A 21736-nucleotide genomic window follows, 5' to 3' on the forward strand; every position below is an offset into this window, starting at 1 on the left:
AATATGTTTGTCTTTGACATCCAGTTGTGAGTTGGAAACCTTAATGAAAGTCATATTTGAATTCATATGCTTCTTGTTGTTTTGAAGTAAAAGAGTAGTGTTATAATTAGCAGTTTTAATAACAAAAAGGCCACATATAAGCATCTGAAAAGCAGATTGGCTATTATACAGTAAAATTTTATTACTTTATTTTCCATGGAAAAAATGGATAAACCAAGAGTACTGCCTATGTTTAAAATTCTAATTTATGTCTTTAAAAATAATCACAAATCTAACTACAAACATGTTTGTAATCATGGTGCTTAAATAAAGATATTTAAAAATTAAATTAAATCATAAAATATCAAATAAAATAAAAAATAGGCACAAACATAAGAATTGATAAAACATCAACAGAGGTATTAAACTTAGAAACTAATATCTCCATCAGACTATTTTTGATGATTTAATATATTCTCGATTTATTCTAACTTCACTTGAAAAACATTGATTTAACAAAAACTCAATCTGGGGCCTAGAGAAATCGCACATACTTACCATGCCTGCCTTGCAATTATATGGTATATATTCCAGATATGCCACTTCTGGCAACTCTACTGTCTGTGATTTCTGGTTTATAAAGTTTCCAACACCACCAGAGTAGGTATTCACAAATGGGTACAAACCTCAGTGAACACAAAAACTAGAAAAATAGTCAAACACCATGGCCATAAATTCAACCATTAAGGAACACATGTTTGATAACTGCAAACTTAAAGTGGGGAAGCTTGGACACAGAAGCCAGGCTTTTTAGAGGGAATAGTATGGAAGAGACATAAGGAGAAGGCAACGTGAAGATTAAGACTGCTTCTACAATCCAATGAATGCCAAAGATTGACAGGAGAGAGGCACAGAATGAATTATCCTTCCTAACTCTGACACTCCAGATCATATCGGAAGACATATTTACATTGCTTAAACCACACTGTTTCATGTTACTGTTACAGTAGTCCCATGGAACTAGTTTAACAAAGCCAGTCTTTAGTCTTATCCTTGCCCTTCCTCAATGTCAGTGAAAGGTTCCTCCTCAGCAATCATTTCTTCATATTATAATGAAGATGCTACTGTGCCAGTATAATATTTTGATTCAAGTTCTAACATTAAAAAATTTATTCTATTTCATATTTAATATTTCATATTTATGCAGTTTTGTGAGTTTGGGAAGAGTAACATTTCACATAAGAGATGGATAGAGGGGCCGGCGAGGTGGCGCTAGAGGTAAGGTGTCTGCCTTGCAAGCACTAGCCAAGGAAAGGACCACGGTTCGATCCCCTGGCGTCCCATATGGTCCCCCCAAGCCAGGGGCAATTTCTGAGCACTTAGTCAGGAGTAACCCTGAGCATCTAATGGGTGTGGCCCGAAAAACCAAAAAAAGAAAAAAAAGAAAAAAGAGATGGATAGAGAAGATCCCAAATATAGGGGTGTAGGGGTGTATATCTACTCTAAAATATCTTAGTCAAACTACTTAACATGCTAATTCAAAATTTTATTCTCATTAATAAAATTCTCATTAATAAAATGAGAATAAAGTGACTTTTTGGGGGGGGTCACACCCGGCGGTGCTCAGGGGTTACTCCTGGCTGTCTGCTCAGAAATAGCTCCTGGCAGGCACGGGGGACCATATGGGACACCGGGATTCGAACCAACCACTTTTGGTCCTGGATTGGCTGCTTGCAAGGCAAACACCGCTGTGCTATCCCTCCAGGCCCATAAAGTGACTTCTTAAGTTCAACATAGCAAAAGCTCAATCTGTACATAGTGGTTCTTCCTCATTCACTTACTTTACCTTTAATATGTTCACAATAACAGTATATTGCCAAAAGATCATATTTAATTATTGATGATATGCACTGCTGGGTCTTCTCTAAATTCTAAGTGTGTCTGAGCTACATTTGTTATGCTCTCACACTAAAAATAAAACATGTAGGAAGAAATTAAAATAAAAATAATGATATAAATGGATAGCTTTCTCATGTCTGTTTATGAACCTAATGTATCTCCAATTTAGGTGAGAAACAGAGAACATTACTGTGAAAATTATATTTAACTGAAAATTTAGAATTCTGTATATTGGGTATATATGTCAAAGAAAATATATAAAGTTAAAAATTAAAAATGTTTATTTTTCCTTTTATTTGGCATCAGTCTCCTAAAGAAGCACTATTAGAAATATTTGACTATATTGGGGTCAGAGTGGTGGTGCAGCAGTAAGGCATTTCCTTGCACATGTCTGACCTAGGATGGACCGTGGTTCAATCCCCCAGCGTCCCATATGGTCCCCCAAGCCAGGATGGATTTTTGAGCATAGCCAGGTGTAACCCCTGAGCGTCACAGGGTGTGGTCCAAAAACCAAAACCATTTTTTGATTATAATAAAATAGAGCTTTCTATAATATTCCTTATGATAGCAAAATGTAAAACTGTTATGAAAAATAGTGATTATATAATGTGTCTGTAACTGAGACAGGAAGAATTCGAACAAAATAAAAGGGAGCTTCTTAAGGGAATACAGTATACCACACTCAGCACACCTGCATTAATATCTAGATCACCTGCTCATGAAGCATAATAAACCCTGCTCCCTTTCTGATTTTTGAGTAACATTATATGTTAAAGACCTTTATGACAAATGTTTTACTTTGTTAGAACATTAGTATATTCTCTTTACAAGTAATTTTAATAACATTTGGTTCATGTGACATCTTTTGATAAAGTAAATTTCATGCTTTAATCAAAAAAGAAGAAAGTAAAAGAGTAGACAGAAAGATTGATACTTAAAATAATTGAAGTACCATGGTAAAACTAAAAAATCATGTGATGGGTTCTTAAGTCAATAGTGCCTGATAGGAAATGATATTTGGGGAACTAAGATGGATAATTAAGACAAGCCCAATTCGAAAAGTCTGAAGCAGAAGAAAGCAAATTGAAAGCGAATTTCAAAGTTATCTACAAAAATTAAAAGGCAAATTTACAAAAACATAAAATCTGCAGGCAAGCATCAGAATGAAAATGTTATTGTTTTCTGACATAGCTTGTTCAATACCAATCATTGTAGATTTTCCAAAGTGTACTTTGGTCATTATTGCTCCTCTAGCTACATAGATTCAATAAAGATAATAACTGAAACATTTTTGAGTATTCAATATTCAAGCATTGACACTTGAATAAATCATGTCATGTGATTCCCCTAGCAACCAACAAAGATAAATGCCTGGCTTTTAAATATTTGGCTTTAACACAGGAAACAAATGAGACATATAATGTTGAAATAATCTACTAAAGATTTTTGAAGTAGATGTAAATCGAGGCATCTAGCTTCAGATAATAAATGAAAAGATAAGACTAATGGAATGTAAACTTGAACATTAAGTGATAGGATTATAGATATTTTAACTTGAATATACAAACATGTGAAAATGTATGAGCTTATTATGAACTGTTTCACTGTGAAAAGATAAGACTTGTGGGATGTAAACTTGGACATTAAGTGATAAGGTTATAAATATTTTAACTTGAATATATACACATGTGAGAATGTATGAGCTTATTATGAATTTTTCACTGAAATTTTAGCATCTATACACATTAAATACATTATACTATATAATTTAAAGTACATATAAAATTATAATATGAAATCAATTCTATTAAATAAACTATAAACACTATATGTTAGATACAGTATCGTGTTCACTAGAAATACTGCTTTTTCTCAATACTCACATTTGTAATCCAGTAACATTATAGGCTAGCGGTTTAGCACACGGATTTTGGAGCCAGACTGTCTGGATTCAAACCTCAAGTCTACAATTTCCTCCTACTTCCTAGCCTAATTATGTTTGACAAGTTACTTAACCACCTTATTCCCAGTTTTGTCATGTGTCAAAGATAGATTACCTACTTTATAGAGTTACTAGTGCCAACTGTTTAGAGTAGTTTAGAACCTGGCACTTAGAAAGTATATTCAGGTGCTGGCTGAATATGTTAAATGTTCCCATTGCCTCTCATATGCCTTTGGCAAATGGTTCTGCTATTATAAAAGTCTGTTTCATCTTCTAATGCTTTTTTTACATCATCTTTCCTTTAAGTTATTTGAGATACAAAACTACAAGTGTTGTCACTTAAATCTTGATTCCAAGCCACAATATTCATTCATCTAAGAAGAAAAAGATTTTTGTTATTTAACGTGACATTTTTGATTTTCACAACAAAAATATTTATAGCAATGCTTTTAACATTATTTTATTTATTTTATTTTATTTTATTTTACTTTACTTTATTTTATTATTTTATTTTATTTTATTTGGGGTCGGACAGATAGCATGGAGGTAAAGTGTTTGACTTGCATGCAGAAGGTCGGTGGTTCAAATCGGGCATCTCATATGGTCCCCTGAGCCTGCCAGGAGCGATTTCTGAGCATAGAGCCAGGAGTATCCCCTGAGCGCTGCTGGGTGTGACCCAAAAACAAAACAAACAAACAAAAACACTATAATTAAAAAAATAATGCATAATTTTGAAACATCAAGGTTAAGTCTCCTAATTTGTCAAATCAGGGTTAAATTTCCTGTAAATTTGTAAAAATCAATTTATATCCCAAAGCAGCAATGATTTTACAGGCAAGTCTGTTTTCTCAAAGCAACAATTGATTGTTCAAAGTAAAATTAATGAAGTTGCAGAAGCTGATTTTGATGAGAAACCTCTGTTTTAAATGGATAGAGTATTTTTTGGGGAAAATAATAGTCATTTTCAGGATGTGTGGTTTCATAATTAATATTTGAAGACACTGAAAACAGATCTCGGGCATTATTATTGGTTTTTAGCATCATTATCAGTGTGCAATTTGACATGATGAGTAAGTGGATGCCAAATCCATATCTCATTTGGCTCTCTGGATATAGCCTAAATTTGGGGCAAACTGCATACGTTCAAACTATCATTTTTCTGGAATAATTCTCCATGCCATACTTACTATAAAAGAGGAGGGATAGTGCTAAAATACATAAGTAAAACGAGTTTTTGATATGGTTTTGAGATAGAGAAATCTTAGTAAGTATGTACTTGCATAATTGTAAATAATCTAAAATATATTATTCATGTAAATTGACTTCTTTGCTTTGTTGCAAGTTTCATAATCCTATTAGGTCTTGGAGGAAGATTGATAGTTGTTACAATCTACCTCATATTTCATCCTCTCTTGACCTATTGAGGGTTTTTTTTTTAATCTAACTAGCTCAATGCTTTAACAAGTCAGCATATTTACCAAATATTCTTGTTTACTTTGTTATGATTTTCTCTTATTGCCTGGATAATTGAAGTCACTATGAATAAGATTTACCTAAGAATGACTTCCCTCGTTAGTTATAAAATTGACTGGTATCATCAAACTACTCAAGAGGATGCTTTGGGATATTTCAAAGTTTAAGTTTCAAAGCACAAGTTTCTGCTTTTGTCTCAAAATTGGACAAGCAAAATGGAAGATTTAATCAGGTAATGCAATTTCCTTGCCTGTTGAAAGAGATAAGAGGAAAAGACAGTAATTGATTCCACAGACAAGCTGGATTTGAATAATACCTTTAGCTCAAGATTTAGTCTTCAGAAGAAACTTAAAATTTTGTAGGTCTGTACTTTGTGAAAATTTGTCTCATATAAGAATACTTTGAAGTATCAGAATAAAAGACTAGAATTCTTCTCATTATAATATCACTATGTAGTTGAAATGATGCTTATCTTTAAGATTATAACTTAAAACACATATAAACATATTATTTATCTACCAAACTTTCATTTTGAGCTGTGGGTGGGATGCACTCCTTGTTCTTTGGTCAGAGATCAGTCCCTAATAATGTCTTGCTGACATTTCATGTCATAGCTCTCAAGCTATTAAAACAATGGGCCTTTTATTTATTTATTTTTTTAGCAAATCAGGATATATGGTCATGCTAATTAAAGTTGCACAGAGCTTCCATCACTGTATTTGAAAATGGTTGGTAAAGCATTTGGTAGTAATTTGGTAGTAAATTTAGATGTTGGTTAAGAAATTTAAAATTTTTTCTTATTTAGTACAAAATATCAAAGTGCAACAAAAAGTTATCTCTAGAGTATTCTCCTTGGTTTGGGGAAGGCTTTGTTTTTCAGTGTCTTTTGCAGCTGCTATTTCCTATTTGCTGCTGTGGGGGTAATAATGCCATTTTCTCCCATTATTTCACTTTATATTTGCTTGTTTTGATTTGAGTTCCTGGTGAGTCTGTGTTTTTGAAAGCTATAACAAGAGAAACTTTATTATTCCCTTGAAAACACAGCCCATAACAATCTTGACTTCTGTGAAAACCATGGCACTTTGATCCTTGTGTAAATGTCAGTATTATAAACTTTTTGTTTGTTTTGGGGGTCACACCCAGCGGTGCTCAGGGGTTACTCCTGGCTCTGGGCTCAGAAATCCCTCCAGGCTGGAACGGGGGTCTAAATGGGATGCCAGGATTCGAACCACCATCTATCCTTGATTGACTGCAAGCAAGGCAAACGCCCTACCGCTGTGCTATCTCTCCGGCCCCAGTATTATCAATTTTTAAGTTAGTTCTGCTCATTTGTTAATGACATGGCATATGGAGTTAGAATAGAAGAATTTCACCGTTTTAAGAAAGTCATTTAACACACATTCCAGAACCATCTTTTCCAAATAGAAACCTCAAATTTCGCGATCAGAATGCCCAGTAATTTTCCTTTTCTTTTAGAAAGAACACCCGAATTCCAGTAAGTTCTTATGTCTTCCAGGTCTTTCTCTGTGACTTGCATCTCAACTGTTGTGCAGCTCCCCGCTCTTGTTACTCCAATAATTTTCAAGCCACTTTGCAAAGTTCGATGTTATTAAAAGAACACTGAACAGCCTCACCTACAAAAAAAAAAATAATAAAGTCATCGTGTCATAAAGTATAAGAATTAAATGCATATTCGTGCGTTAGCAGTCTGCATTTAGTAACACCTGAGAGACCTGGATTCTATTATTTGCAAAGAAGAAACTTTTCCTCTTTTAGTAGATGTGTTGCTGCAGCGAGCACAAGAAACTTTTTCTTTTCAGAGCTGGCAAGCCTTTCTCGAACCTCAGCTCAATGGGGAAAAACCTCCAGATCAAAAAGTAGCCACTGGCAGGCTGGCTCCTTTCAATCACCCGCAACCACCAGAGCCGGAAGCAGCTTCTCTCTCTTCCCATTGGCTCGCCACTGGACCAATCACCAGGTCGGCAAGACGCATGCTCCATACCAGCTTCCTGCTCTCCACCCGCCCCGCCCTCGGGAGCGTCAGGGTCAAGACAGTCAACGCGCCTGCGCTAGCTGGAACGACCCGGATGCAGTTCTTTGCCCCTGTGACACGTAGCAACAGGGGCAGTTCAGATTCTGAGACGGTTCGGGGGTTCTTTTGAGGGGCTGCTGGAGTTATTGCTGCATCCGTCGCCATCGCCTCCTCACTTGGTGAGTGTCCCGGGCCGTACACTGTATTCGGCTTCACCCTACGCCTCTGCAGCCCGACCTGCCCTGCTTTTCGACTCAGCAGCGTTGGGCCCTTTTGCCAAGACCCCAACTCCCCCGACACCAGCTCTTTGCTGGTCAGCGGCAGGGCTTCGTTTGCTGGTGCGCAGCCCCATTGTCATAGTTTAAAGAGGCCAGGGAGTCCTCTTTCTGGGGTTCCATAGAAACCTGTCACACCCTCGACCGCTGCCCAGGTCACCCCGGCTCTTTGACTCGGAGGTGTGTCTTCTCGAGCCTTACCTGGAAAGCCTAGACGTTGTTTCTCAAGCAACTGCGGATCCCCTGGCTGGCAGACGAAATCTTTGCTGTCTTCTGGGTTAGCTCTAAGCAGTCAGGAATTCAGTAATTCGAGCTCCAGCATCGCACCAGCGCTCTTTGCCTTTTCTCTTCTTTCTTGCAGACCAGCTGCTATGTCAGGCTTCGACAACTTACACACGGATTTCTACCAGACCAGTTACAGCATCGACGACCAGTCACAGCAATCCTATGATTATGGAGGAGCCTATAACAAGTAATTTTTTTCAGCTTTAAATTTTCTTTTTTCATTTTTGTCCCATCCCCTTTTTAACTCAAGGTTGGCAGTGAAAGTGTGTATCTGGAACGATGGTTCTTCTGGGAGCTGAGTGTGAAGGCAGTCAGGCCTTGTGAGGAAAACGGTTTTTTCATGGCCTTCATTCCTCAGGAGAGGTTTGGGCTTGATGACCATGACCTGTTTAGTTGGCCTCTGCAAGGCCTTCATATGTGCTAGGAGTAGGAAAAGTAGTCTGTGGAGGAACTGTTTTTCATGTGAACAGTATTTCTGCATCGTTTAAGATATGAATGGGCATGTCCCATTCCAAGAAGAGTCTATAGGAATTAAAAATGAAAATAATTTGATGGCTTGTCTAACCGTTTAATTTGTGACTTTCAGACGAAAGTCTAAATAAATTAATTCATATTAAAATTGGACTAAGGACTGAACTGGAGTATGCAAGAGTTTTAACCTCTGCCTCCTCTCCAGCCCCTGTCCTTCAGAAGTTATTAATGATAACGGAACATTTTGAGAACTGCTTAGAAATATGACCTCCATTATGAGTTATTAGGTGACTTTCCTTTTAGCATTGTGTAATTGTTTTTATTGTCTATCATAGCAGATTCCTATGGTCAGTACACTCAAGTTGCTATTGCCAATGGAAAGCAGGTTTGCTCCAAGTCTTTAGGTTTTGAAATGATTCAAAGCCATCTCTCCCAAAGTTATTTTTAATGGTTCTTCGTATTCATGGCAAAAAATAAACTGACGGCTCTCTATCTCATTCTTCTAGGACATAATATACTTAATTTCTTCAGTATTTTGTTTATGTTTTGGTTTGGGGTCACATCCGGCATGCTCAGGGGTTACTCTTGGTTCTACACTCAAGACTCACTCCTGGTGTGCTCAGGGAACTATTTGGCATGTTGGGGATAAAACTCAGGTTGGCTGCATGCAAGTCAAATGTCATACCCACCTGTAGTATATTCCTTAAGCCCTAAATTCCTTACAGGCTTTAAGATAATCTGTTGGATACTCTTATCTAGAATTTTCTGTACAAAGGTTTTACTGAACACTTTTCTTTTAAAGATGGTTCAGGATTCTCTCAAATCTTTGGGAAACCAGGCCCATTTCAGGAAGTTATATCATGTACCCAAACACCTATATAGATATGCTTTTAACTTTGGATATCCTTTGACATTGTCTGATGGACTCTGAATTAAAAGCGTCATGAAAACTTTTTCAGAATAAAAGCAAAATGAAGGTCATGTACCTCGTCAGCCCAAAAAGGAACATGTAGTACTAAAGAGTTTTACATTTTTAAATCTGAATTGAAGTGATCAAAAATTAAAAAATGGGATAACCCAAATCACCTCTACAGCATGATCTGTTTGGGCTACACTGTATATTTTACAGTCCATATACCAGTGGTCTTCAGCTATCAGTCCACAAAGCAATGCTAGACAACAGGTATAAAAGGATTGAAAATCACTGGTTTGTCACCTTCTAACTTCTGGTCCAAGTCCCACAATGTAGGACAGGCACTGATCTGCTGGTGTGAAAAGGCTAAAGAACTCTGAGGTAGATCCTTGAGCATAATTGACTTGATGTGTCTGTGGTTTCTTTTCCCCTGAGAATTAGCATAAATTGAATGGTGGAAGTGAAGAAGTAAAAGATTCTTTTCTCCATATTCGTCACATTCTCCTTTCTAATGAATTCTTAACTATATATTATTGAGAACTTATCTCTGATCATTTAATAAAGCAAATAAAAAATTATGTTAAGAAATTTCCATTTACCTAAATCTGCACTTGTGTTTTGCATCTGTAAATTTATGTGAACAGAAATGTAAGATCAACTGGAACTCACTAAATGAGTCCTTGCTGATAGTAGCTTCAGGCTTTTGAAAATATTTAAGGGGCCGGAGCAGTGGCACAAGTGCTAAGGCATCTACTTTGCCTGCGCTAGCCTGGACAGACCGCGGTTTGATCCCCCAGCATCCCATATGGTCCCCCAAGCCAGGAGCGATTTCTGAGCATATAAATAGGAGTAACCCCTGAGTGTCATGCGGTGTGGCCAGAAACCAAATAAGAAAATAATTAAGAGAAAACGATGGGCACTGCTTACCAAGAAGTACTAACTAATCAGTATATATGCACCAAATGTTGGGTCAGCCGGGTTTGTAAGGCTATTGCTCACCAACCTAGAAATATACATAGATAGAAATATAATATAGTGAAAGACTTTCACATTTGAGGCTGTTAACTGCCTAAGAAATATGAGTTGTATGTCCCACCTGCACCCAATAAAAGAGATGAATATGTGGTAATGGTTTCAGGAAGTTTTGGGTTTACAGAATAGATGGAAGTGACCCGGGGCAATCCCTGGCCTAGGGTTGGGATGACAATGCAGGACAGAAGCATGAGTGTATCCAGTCTTGTAGGGGTGTGTCTGTTTGATATCCCAAGGTGTCCGGATGGAGATGGGATGGTTCCCAACCCTTCTGGATCTGTGTACAGAACTGTTAGGCCCTTGACTGTACCAGCAGGCTAAGCACTATTAAGGTGACCCCTATAAACATGAGTAAAAATGTCCAGTATAGGCTACCGATCCCACAGTTCCCATGTCATTTTTCAGTAATACTCAAGGTCAAAGCTGTTGCCATAATAATAATGAGCATCTTTTTTTGGTACTCTGTGGTACATGTAGTAGACCCTAGTCGATTTCCAATACCGCATATGATCTCTGGAGCATTTCCAGACGTAATCTGAGCATAGAGCCAAGAGTAGACCCCAAGCACTGCTGATTGTGGCCCTGAAACATGGGGGTGGGGCTCATATACACTACCACATTTTTTGGTATCTTGTACTAAATCAGAAAATGAGGTTTCCAGTGGAATATGTATTTGTGTGTATAAGTAAATGAGAATGGCACACCCAAATAGGGAAATGAATGTATAGAAAAAATATTATTATAGTTGTCTCTGTAAGATAGGATTTTGGGTAGCTATTACTGTCATCCTTAAGAGTTGTCATCTAGAGTTAGAAGTCTAGTTTTAAATCTTTGTGCCAATCCCAGGCAAATCATTTGAAATCAAATACTATTTCCCCATCTTTATAACGGGCATAGAGTATTAGGTTACTAAGATATGTTACACATTTTTAGAAATTTTGAGGAGTTAATATAAACTTACATTTTATATGATACTTTAGAATTTATTTTAGTAGCCAATTAGTGCTTTATTATGCATTGAATAATAGATCATTACTGCAATATATTGTTTTTAATTTATTTATTGATTGATTGATTGGTTGGTTTGGGGCCACACCCAGTGGTGCTCAGGAATTACTCCTGGCTCTGCACTCAGAAATTGCACCTAGCAGGCTGGGGGACCTTATCGGATGCCGGGAATCAAACCAGGTCCCTCCTAGGTCAGCTGCATGCAAGGCAAATGCCCTACCGCTGTGCTATCTCTCTGGCCCCCAACTACAATATTTTTAAAGATGTGAAAGTTTTTACTTTTTAGTTTGGGGCCTTAACAGTGCTCCAGAAGACTAGAGGTTGTTCATGGGTCCTGGTTTAGAAAGTCGGAGGATCCAGTGCATCTTGTGGCCACACTCTATGGGTCTCGGGACCTTCTGAGGTTTAACACAGCAGTGTTCAGGAGACCCTTGGGTGCTAGGATCAAACCTAGTTAGGGTACATGATAAAGGTCTAAAAGTTACAATGTGAAAATTAAGTCTCTGCTTCTCCTGCTTCTAATCCTCTCATATTACATAACTTTGATTACTATTATTCCTGTATTTGTTTTATTTATACACATTTATATAGTACACATACAACACTTGTAACTATAGCAAAGATAGGTAGATATATTCCGAATAATACAATTACAGTGGTGTACATTATGCTATACATTCTCTGAACTTTGCTTATTTTCTTCTCCAGTGAATATTTACCAGTATGTACCATATTTTTCTCTCTATAAGACACACCTGACCGTAAGACACACTTGGTTTTTAGACGCTCCCTTCCAAAGCACTCAAGCTTCAGCTCCAGGTGGCATTTGCTCCCTAAGATGCACTGGGGGGTAAGAGGGGAGTATGTCTTATGGTATGAAAAATTACAGTCATTCCTTCTAATGGTGCATAGGAATCTGTGCAATTAGCATAGTATAGTCACAGAAAGCTGTTTGTATTGCTTTATCTTCCTTTTTTGCTATTAAAATAATATTGGGCCTAGAAACTGAGCATCCTATGTTGAACACATAAGTGCAAACTGGAGGCTTACTTTCCATCCTCAGCACTACCTAGTGTCTCTTTTTTCCTCTCCTTTGAATAATTATTTTGTGTTTCTTAACTGTGTAATTGGATTAGTATCAAAGATAAATAAGTCAAAGTTCCCTAAATGTGGTATTAATAGGTGTTTAGAAGCACTAATGATTTTTGTTGTTCTTATTACCACTGAAATGACTAATGATCGATAAAGTAGCCATTTAAGAAAACACAGAAGCTGTTTAATTATCAAGTGAAGTGATTGCTATGTACCTACATTGGACAATTAAAGTTCTATTGAAATGCAAAGTATACTAATACTGTTTCATTGTATTTAGAAAGCTTTCACAACAAACTTGGTATTTTGTTTCTCACTCATTTGAAATGGATGGTGGTTTTGTGCAGCTGTAGAATATTTGCTTTGCATGGGGCTGATGCAGGATGGAACTCAGTTGGACCCCCAGTTTCCCATATGGTCCCCCAGGCCAGGAGCGATGTCTGAATTTCTGAGCGCATAGCCAGGAGTTAACCCCCTGAGAGTCACTGGGTGTGGCCCCAAAAATAAAAAAATAAAAAGATTTTTTTCCCTACTCTTCTTTGAGATGAAATGTTGTTATCAAAGAACTTGACCTACCTTCAAAAAAAAAAAAACATACTATAAAAAGTAAAGAAGACTGTGTTTATAGGGCCAGAAAGATATTACAGTGGGTAGAGTGTTTGCCTTGCAAGAAGCTGTTCATAGGCGCAGTAGTAGGGTGTTTGCCTTGTAAGCAGACTGACCACAGTTTGATTCTCCAGTGTTCCATATGGTTCCCCCAAGACACGAGCGATTTCTGAGTGCAGAGCCAGAAGTAACTAGAGTGTCACCTGGTGTGCCCCCCCCAAAAAAAATGATTCTAATTCAATCCCTGATACTGCATGAATCCCCTAAGTCTTCTCAGGAGTGATCCTTGAACACCTAGCCAGGAATTTACCCTTAACACAGCCAGCTATAGAATGATATAACATTCAATGAACATCTCATTTACAGAAGAAGGTTGTGTTACATATAGTATAAAGTCTTGTCTAAATTTTTCATTCATGTTGTTAGGCATGAGTTATTTTTCACAGCTATTTTTATGTTATAGATATAAACTAAGAAAATATAGATAAAATGGAAAACTTTTTTGTTGATCTAGGTATATTCAAAAGTTTTGTAGTCTACAGAATGCTGAAGTGCTTTGTAAGTGTTGACTTAATTGCAAGAAAAAAAAAGTAGACTTTTCATTATGGATAATCAGTTTAATCTTAATCATTTTATCCACCATCTATAAAAATGGGCAAAGTAGGGTGAGAAGTGTACAGAGAATAAAGCACTTGATTTCTACCAGTAGTCCCTGTTTCAATCTCTGGTAACATAAGGTCTCCAGAGCAATGCTTGAACTAATCCCTGAGCAGAGTCGAGAATAAATTCTAAACACCCCAGATGTAGCCATGTATCTCTGCCCATGATCCCTCCGCCAATAAAAGGGAATAATGGATATATTCAATATTACCTAAAATTCTCTGTCAGTGATATTGACCTTTATAGATAAGTGGGGAGATGTAATGGTGGGGTGAGATATATGTGAATGTGACATTTGAGAAATATACTTACTTTTGATTTACAGACAGTATGCTGGCTATGACTATTCACAGCAAGGCCAGTTTGTTCCTACTGACATGATGCCCCCCCAGCAGCCTTACCATGGGCAGATTTACCGGCCCACTTCGCACACTTCAAGTACTTCTCAGACAATTTATGGAAATAGCTTTGAGGATGAGCCACCTTTATTAGAAGGTAGGAAATAAGTTACTGCATTTGAGAGTGTTCTATAATTTTTGACTTGTCAATGAAAAAAATTCTTAATTTGGATAAGTTGTCCTTTACTAAAGTAATGTTTAGGAAAATGTATTAGAAGTTGATGAATTTAAACAGTTTAGTCCATGTAAGTTATAGGGGCCCTGTTTTTAATAGCTAATTATGAAGTTAGAATAAAACATTAATAGGTAAGCATTCATTTCTACTTCAGATTCTTGATTTTATCCTGCCAATGAAGAATTGAAAGGAAATAGTATAATATTGGCTATTCTACATGGAATATATTTTCCATGAAAATAAGGGGTAGCAGAACCAGTAGGTTTTCTAAGAAAACCATTAGGTTTTCAAATTGTATTCTAAAACTAATAAGTTCATTTTTGGATCAGGTATCCTGTAAAAATATAATTCAAGTTATACTCTCCTCAGAAATTACATACATATGTACATAGGCAAAGATTTGAATACAGTTTGACAGGGCCTTCAGGTATTTGTGAAGCCCCAGGTAAAGAACAACTTTCTGTTAAAATCACCCATACAGACTTTGCACTACAATCATAGCAGATTGTGTTTTTCCTTATATGCACACGTTTTCTTAACTCCAAATTAGTACTTAGATATTTGTAGAGTATACCATAATTATTTGAGGCCAGAAATTGGACTTCCAAAAGTAATGCCTCTGTTATTAGATCCTCTTTTGATGCTGGATAATAACTTTACCCTAGTTTTTGTCTTATCAGTCAAAGGTAGATCACAAATCCTAATTGACTTCCTGAATTTTTTTCTTCCTTAGAGTTAGGTATCAATTTTGATCACATCTGGCAAAAAACACTAACAGTATTACATCCATTAAAAGTAGCAGATGGCAGCATTATGAATGAGACTGATTTGGCGGGACCAATGGTGTTTTGTCTTGCTTTTGGCGCCACATTACTACTGGTAAGATTTTAATTTCAATTTTAAGTGTGAGATTAAAGCAGTCTTTAAGTCTTGTACCAAGTTTTTTTTTGGTTTTGTTTTTCCTTTTATTTAAACATCATGATTACAAAGTAGTTCATGATTGAGTTTCAGTCTTACAATTAAATCGCCCTCCATCCATGAACATTTCCAACCACCAATGTCCCCAGTTTACCAAAAATTTATACTTGATACCAATTTATGACGTGTTTTGTATGGTATTGTTTGAATTCCTGTTCTATACTTTTTTTTTTTTTTTTTTTTTTTTGGTTTTCGGGTCACACCCGGCGGTGCTCAGGGGTTACTCCTGGCTGTCTGCTCAGAAATAGCTCCTGGCAGGCACGGGGGACCCTATGGGACACCGGGATTCGAACCAACCACCTTTGGTCCTGGATCGGCTGCTTGCAAGGCAAACGCCGCTGTGCTATCTCTCCGGGGACCTGTTCTATACTTTTTCCATTACTAATAAATGAGGGAATTCACTCATCTAAAGTCCTTTTTTTATTTTTACTTTTCAAAGGCTGATTAATTTGTTTAGCCTACTGCTCTGATGTGTGTGTGTGTTTAGGGTATTTTTTTTTAATGTATTGTTGTATGTTAAAGATGTTAGCTTTAATTTCCTTAATGAAATAAAACATTAAAAAATGACAAGCTGGGCCTGGAGAGATAGTACAGTGGTAGGGGATTTGCTTTGCATGCAGCATATCCAGGACAGATGGTAGTTTGAATCCTGTCATCCCATATGGTCCCCTTGCCTGCCAGGGGCGATTTCTAAGCACAGAGCCAGGAGTAACTCCTTAGTGCCATCGGGTGTGACCAAAAAGAAAAAAAAATCCCAAAAATGATAAGCTTTAGTCCTTACCTCCACTTCCTGAGAATGTTCAAGTTAATGTTTCTTAAACATTGTATAAGAAAGACATTGGAAGTCACTGTTTTATCTTAAGTTTCTAATTTCAAATGATAAATAATGTAACAGAATGGAATGGAATTTTTAGTCATGAGAAGCACTTGTACCATCTTTGAACAGATTATTTAATCCCCCTTCTTTTTTTTTTTTGATAGATAATGATTTTATTCTCCCTACTTAAAGATTTTTGCAATTTATACTTATTAGTTTGTTTATTTTGCCGATGGGAAGGAGTCACCCACAGTGCTGGGGTCTTTTCTCAGCTCTGTGCTTACATTGTTCCTGGCAGTGCTCAAGGGATCAGATGCAGTTGCTGGGAGCAAACCTGGGGTCCTGCTCGCAAGGCATGTGCTCATCCCACTCAGCTGCCCCTCCTGTCATGGAGTTTTATGTATTGAAAACTTGTCAGCCCATTCTGAACTTCAAGAAATCTTCTCTCCAGACTGATGTTAGTCTAAAATTGATCCAAATACATGTTTGTTCACTTGTCTAAAAGTAATGCAATACCAACTTGGCAATTTTTTGTTGGCCAAACTGTTCAAGGATGTTTTTCTTAAAACAGAATTGCTAGTTTAATTTTAACCATAGGCTTGTCTAAATCAACTAGCGATTTGAAACAATGAAGAAAACAGTTTTTGTTCTGTTTCTTTCTGGTCAGTATTTTCTTGGTATTTTCTTTTGATTGATTGTATGTATGTATGTATGTATGTATGTATGTATGTATGTATGTATGTATATTTTGAGCCACATCTGGTGATGCTCAAGGGTTACTCTTGGCTCTGCTCTCAGAAATCACTCCTGACTTGGGGGACCGTAGGGGATGCTGGGGGATCAAACTGAGGTCCATCCTGGGTCAGCTGCATGCAAGGCAAATGCCCTACTACTGTGCCACTGCTCTGGCCCAATAGTCATTATTTTCTTTCCCTTACCTGTAGAACCCTGATCCCACTTATCTTGGCTTCCTTTCACTTAGACCCTCTAATACCCACATAAAGAGAAAGATGAAGTAATCTCTGCTATTAAAGAGATGAGGCTACATCTGCCAATGAAAATATATTGCTTTGCAGACAATTTTGGTGAAATTAGATGCTTTCAAGTGATATTAGTGGTTATAAAAACATTCTGAATGATTTTTTTATCTTGACTCTGTACATTGTTTAAATTCAACCAGATTTCCTTTTAGAAGTTTCTAGCTGTAGATAATTTACCATGATTTTGTGTCTTTCTTTGATCTGTTCTATGACAAACTCAAAACTAACGGAAGTTGGAAAGTCAAATATCTGTGTAGTAAGAGGTAGATACATTAAACTTCTTAAGAATGATGTAGAAGGGGCTGGAGAGATAGCATGAAGGTAAAGTATTTGCCTTGCATTCAGAAGGATGGTGGTTTGAATTCTGGCATCCCATATGGTCCCCTGAGCCTGCCAGGAGCCATAGAGCCATGAGTAACCCCTGAGTGCTGCCGGGTGTGACCCAAAAACCAAAAACCAAAAAAAAAAAAAAAAAAAAAAAAGATGTAAAAGCCAGTCTGCTTTCTGTCTAAACAAATTTCTCTTTATATTCTGCTGCTTACAAATTTGTTATATTCTATATATTATATTTTAGGGAAATAAAGCAAACCCCCAAGAAATAAAAAGCAAAAATACAAAAAACATCATATTGTACCCTTTTAACTTGTACTCATTTGTTTACTCACAGGCTGGCAAAATCCAGTTTGGCTATGTATATGGGATCAGTGCAATTGGATGTCTAGGAATGTTTTGTTTATTAAACTTGATGAGCATGACAGGTGTTTCATTCGGTTGTGTGGCAAGTGTACTTGGCTATTGTCTTCTTCCCATGATCCTGCTCTCCAGTTTTGCCGTGATCTTTTCTTTGCAGTAAGTATCGGTACTTTATTTTGCAGACTCTGATTGAGCAGTTCTGTGCCATTAGAACTCATCTCACTCTCAGTTTGAGAGAAATAACTGATTCAGCATGCAAACTGCCTCTGTAGGAGCACTGTGCTATGTGCTTTTCCATATAGAACAGTGAAACTGAGTCAATTTTAAAATCTTATTGCCATCTCTACTTTTACTCATGATAAAAATATTTCATTATTTATCATTAAGCTGAACAGTTATTTTTAATTTAAACATGGTCTGGAGAAAGTCAGGTTTATAAAATTATCTTTATCTTCCTGTTGATCATTATAAGCCTTATATTATTGTTTGTAATGTTAGGCATATGCTCAGTGAACGAAAAATAAACATATACGCAAATATACATATTTGTCAGGTTTTTAACAGGTACTGAAACATTTTTATGATGATTGAGGGTAGTTACTATACTGCAGCTTACCTTTTTTCTCAGATAAACTTGTAAGCAGCTTTATGAGTTTTAAAACATTTTAGTAAAGTTTAAGAGAAAAGTAAATCACTGCTAGCAAAGTTCCTCTTTGTGGCTGCTGCTAACATAACAATGATCAGGTGTTGTCTGCCTGAAATGCAACCATGACTAACTTTATAACCATAATTCACAGTGATTTAATTAAAAGAATTTTTTGTTTGTTTGTGGGTCACAGCCAGTGACACTCGGGTTACTCCTGGCTATGCTGTCAGAAATCGCTTCTGGCTTGGGGACCATATGGGACGCCAGGAGAATCGAACCTTGGTCCATCCTAAGTTAGCGTGTGCAAGGCAGATGCCACCGTTCTGACACCTTAAAATAATTTTTTAATCTCAGAACTTTATACACACAAAGTTAAAGTAGAAATGTAGCAGAGTATACATCACTTTTTTAATACTAGAGATTTGGCAATGTGTTGGCTTTACAGTGTACCTGCTTTGGGTAAAAATAATCTCTTTGTGTTTAACATAGAAACTACCTTAGATTACTGTTGAGGAAACATTTTTTTACAACAGTAGTGTTTTATAGCCACCCAGATCATGCTTTTCTCTCTAGAGATGATTTTTGTTGTCTTATGTGTAGAGCTACTTAAATTCTGATGAAAAAGTCTGGTCACACACTGACTTGCTTCATGATTAAGTGAGCCACATCCCGACAAATTTCAGTATTAGTGTTGAGAAATCCTGTGCTGAATGGAGCAAAGTAATAGTTAGAAATGGATTTCTGGGGCCGGGCGGTGGCGCTGGAGGTAAGGTGCCTGCCTTACCTGCGCTAGCCTAGGAGACGGACCGCGGTTCGATTCCCTGGCGTCCCATATGGTCCCCCAAGCCAGGAGCGACTTCTGAGCGCATAGCCATGAGTAACCCCTGAGCGTCACCGGGTGTGGCCCAAAAACCAAAAAAAAAAAAAAAAAAAAAAAAAGAAATGGATTTCTTATTACATAAAAGAACTCAGCCTCACTGAATGTGCTGAGTGGTGCATTTTAACATTTGAAACTACGGTCTTGATTATTTCAGCATTTCAACATATGGGTTGAAATGTTTTCCTTCAAACTTATTCTCATTTTACATGACTAATCTATTGCCTTTTCTTGATTACAGAGGCATGGTAGGAATCATTCTCACTGCTGGGATTATCGGATGGTGTAGTTTTTCTGCTTCTAAAATTTTTATTTCGGCATTAGCCATGGAAGGACAACAACTTCTAGTAGCATATCCTTGTGCTTTGTTATATGGAGTCTTTGCTCTAATTTCCGTCTTTTGAACTGAATTTATCTGGAATGTGGACATTATTGGGCCAAATAAACGTAAAGAACTTTGAAGTCTGAAATTGGACCAGCAAACTGCTGTAGGCACAACTTTCCTGCAGTTCCAGCCTTTGACTATTAGAGCAATGGAAGTTAACATGTATCACTTCTGTTCATTTTTACAGAACTTTTGAATACTATATTGGATTTATCTGCAGTGTGACTAGCTTTAAATGTTGCGCATATACAAATAAAGAGTGCTATCTCTTTCCTGTTCCTGCAACCTTTGAAAAGGAGTTTACCTTATATAAATTACACCATGATGTTTTTTGATAGATTTTTAACAACTGGAAAACTAACCGAAGAGCTGGTAATCTCCCTGAAAAACAGTCCAGGCATAGTAAAGAAGGCATGGTCTTAATGCAGAAATATTTTTCCAAGTAAAGTAATAAGGAAAGAAAATTTGCCTGTATCTCAAGTCATACACTTTTGCGGGGAGTGACCTCAATGTAGAGTTTGATGAATTTGCATTTCAAATTTACATTCATTTAAATTATCTCATGGTATTTTTGCTAAAATGTTGGTGATACATTGAGTTCACAGTTTTCCATGAGTAATTTTTTTTTATAAAGAGGCCATGGCTATCCAATGAATGTAGCTCAGGTCCAAAGTTCTCTGAACTGTGCAGAGTTCCTGGCCCTTTAAAGTACAGGTGGGGCTGGGCATCCCCCACCTTCCAGGTAATAGACTAAGCGTTCTCCCAAAGTAACCTGTGAGATAGGGACACTTGAGGGCATCCAAGAAAGTGCTTGGGAGGGACACTATCAAGCATCAGATATGTGAGAAACCTGAGTGCTCCCATACCCAGCCAGAGCCTGGGGGAGACCCCGAGAGGCAGGAGCATGGAAACGGGCCCAGGCCAAGGTCAGTGTCTGTCTCCATTTCTCCCTCTTCGGCCCCCTAATCCCTCACCTTTTCCCCTGCCTTTCCAGAGTAGAGAGCGGCTGGCCAAGGAAGACATTACCTTTTGGGGTCCTTCATTACACAAGTAGAGTCTGAGGCCTTTCTGGTACAGTCAACCACAGTTGCAGACGTGATATTGTGTAGGACATGAAATGTGTTTAGACATGAAAATAGTATTGAATAAATCACAGATACATAGATTGGCTACATTAGTGTTCATAGTTGAATATATGTTTTCCAGGAAAAAGAAAATCTGTTTTGAGAAAAACATTTAAAATGTCACACTTGAAGTTTGCAGTTACCAATGTAAGATTTTATGCTTACCAATTAAAATTTCCCTATTTCAATCCCTGATGTTGTTTACTCTTGCAAAAACACTATTTTCTGTGTGTCGTTTTATATTTCATTAATTTTTTTACATTGTAAAACAGTGATAGAATTTTAAAACTTCAAGTACGCAGTCAAAGTCAAGATAAAAATCTCCAGACCATTCAATATATATTTACTATATTGAGTTCACTACTAAAAGTCTAAATTTGATCATTTACCATAGAATTGACACCCTCTTAGCCCTATTTACATATCTCCATTTTCTCTTCTAGTTAGACACTTACTGGACTTAGATTCAATAAGTTTTTTTCTTTTAATTTATTTCATCTGCTTCTTGCTGCTGTATCACATGTAAGAATTCATACTTTATTTACCTTTCTCTGGTTTATTTAATTGAACATAATAACTTCTAGTTGTATCATTGCTGTTGCAAATGGAATTTTCTTTACTAACTGAGTATTTTCCATTGTGCATATTATAATGCTGAATTTTCTTAATATTGCCTGTGAGCATTTAGATTTCTTTTTAATTTTGGCTGTCATAATGCTGTAGTAAAGGAGTTAACTATATTTCTCCAAAGTAGTTTTTGTATTTTTTCAGATAAATAACCAGAAATGAAATAACTGGATCATATGATAGTTTTCTGTTTATTTTTATTATTTCTGTCCTCCGCAGTTTACCTTATCACCTATATTACAACTATTGCTTTGTCTCAAGTCATCTCCAGTACTAAACTCATCTCTTTTTTTTTTTTTTTTTGGACTT

General features: G+C 36.9%; 1 protein-coding gene across 1 annotated transcript; it reads left to right on the forward strand.

The window, feature by feature from the left end:
* The first annotated feature begins 7369 nt into the window (after positions 1-7369).
* On the forward strand, positions 7370-19961 carry YIPF5 (Yip1 domain family member 5). Its single transcript, XM_049786956.1, has 6 exons — positions 7370-7504; positions 7962-8072; positions 13993-14162; positions 14974-15119; positions 17743-17924; positions 19533-19961. Exons 2-6 carry the CDS (start codon positions 7972-7974, stop codon positions 19693-19695), a joined length of 762 nt encoding a protein of 253 aa, XP_049642913.1. The 5' UTR covers positions 7370-7504; positions 7962-7971; the 3' UTR covers positions 19696-19961.
* The last annotated feature ends 1775 nt before the right edge of the window (positions 19962-21736 follow it).

Source organism: Suncus etruscus, chromosome 14 (genome assembly GCF_024139225.1).
Source record: "Suncus etruscus isolate mSunEtr1 chromosome 14, mSunEtr1.pri.cur, whole genome shotgun sequence".
In the NCBI taxonomy this organism is placed as follows: domain Eukaryota; kingdom Metazoa; phylum Chordata; class Mammalia; order Eulipotyphla; family Soricidae; genus Suncus; species Suncus etruscus.

Coding starts and splice junctions, on each gene's coding strand:
- YIPF5 (XM_049786956.1), top strand. CDS start 7,972: ATGTCAGGCTTCGACAACTTACACACGGATTTCTACCAGACCAGTTAC. Junction 8,073..13,992: donor TATGGAGGAGCCTATAACAA/GTAATTTTTTTC, acceptor TTTGATTTACAG/ACAGTATGCTGGCTATGACT. Junction 17,925..19,532: donor GCCGTGATCTTTTCTTTGCA/GTAAGTATCGGT, acceptor TCTTGATTACAG/AGGCATGGTAGGAATCATTC.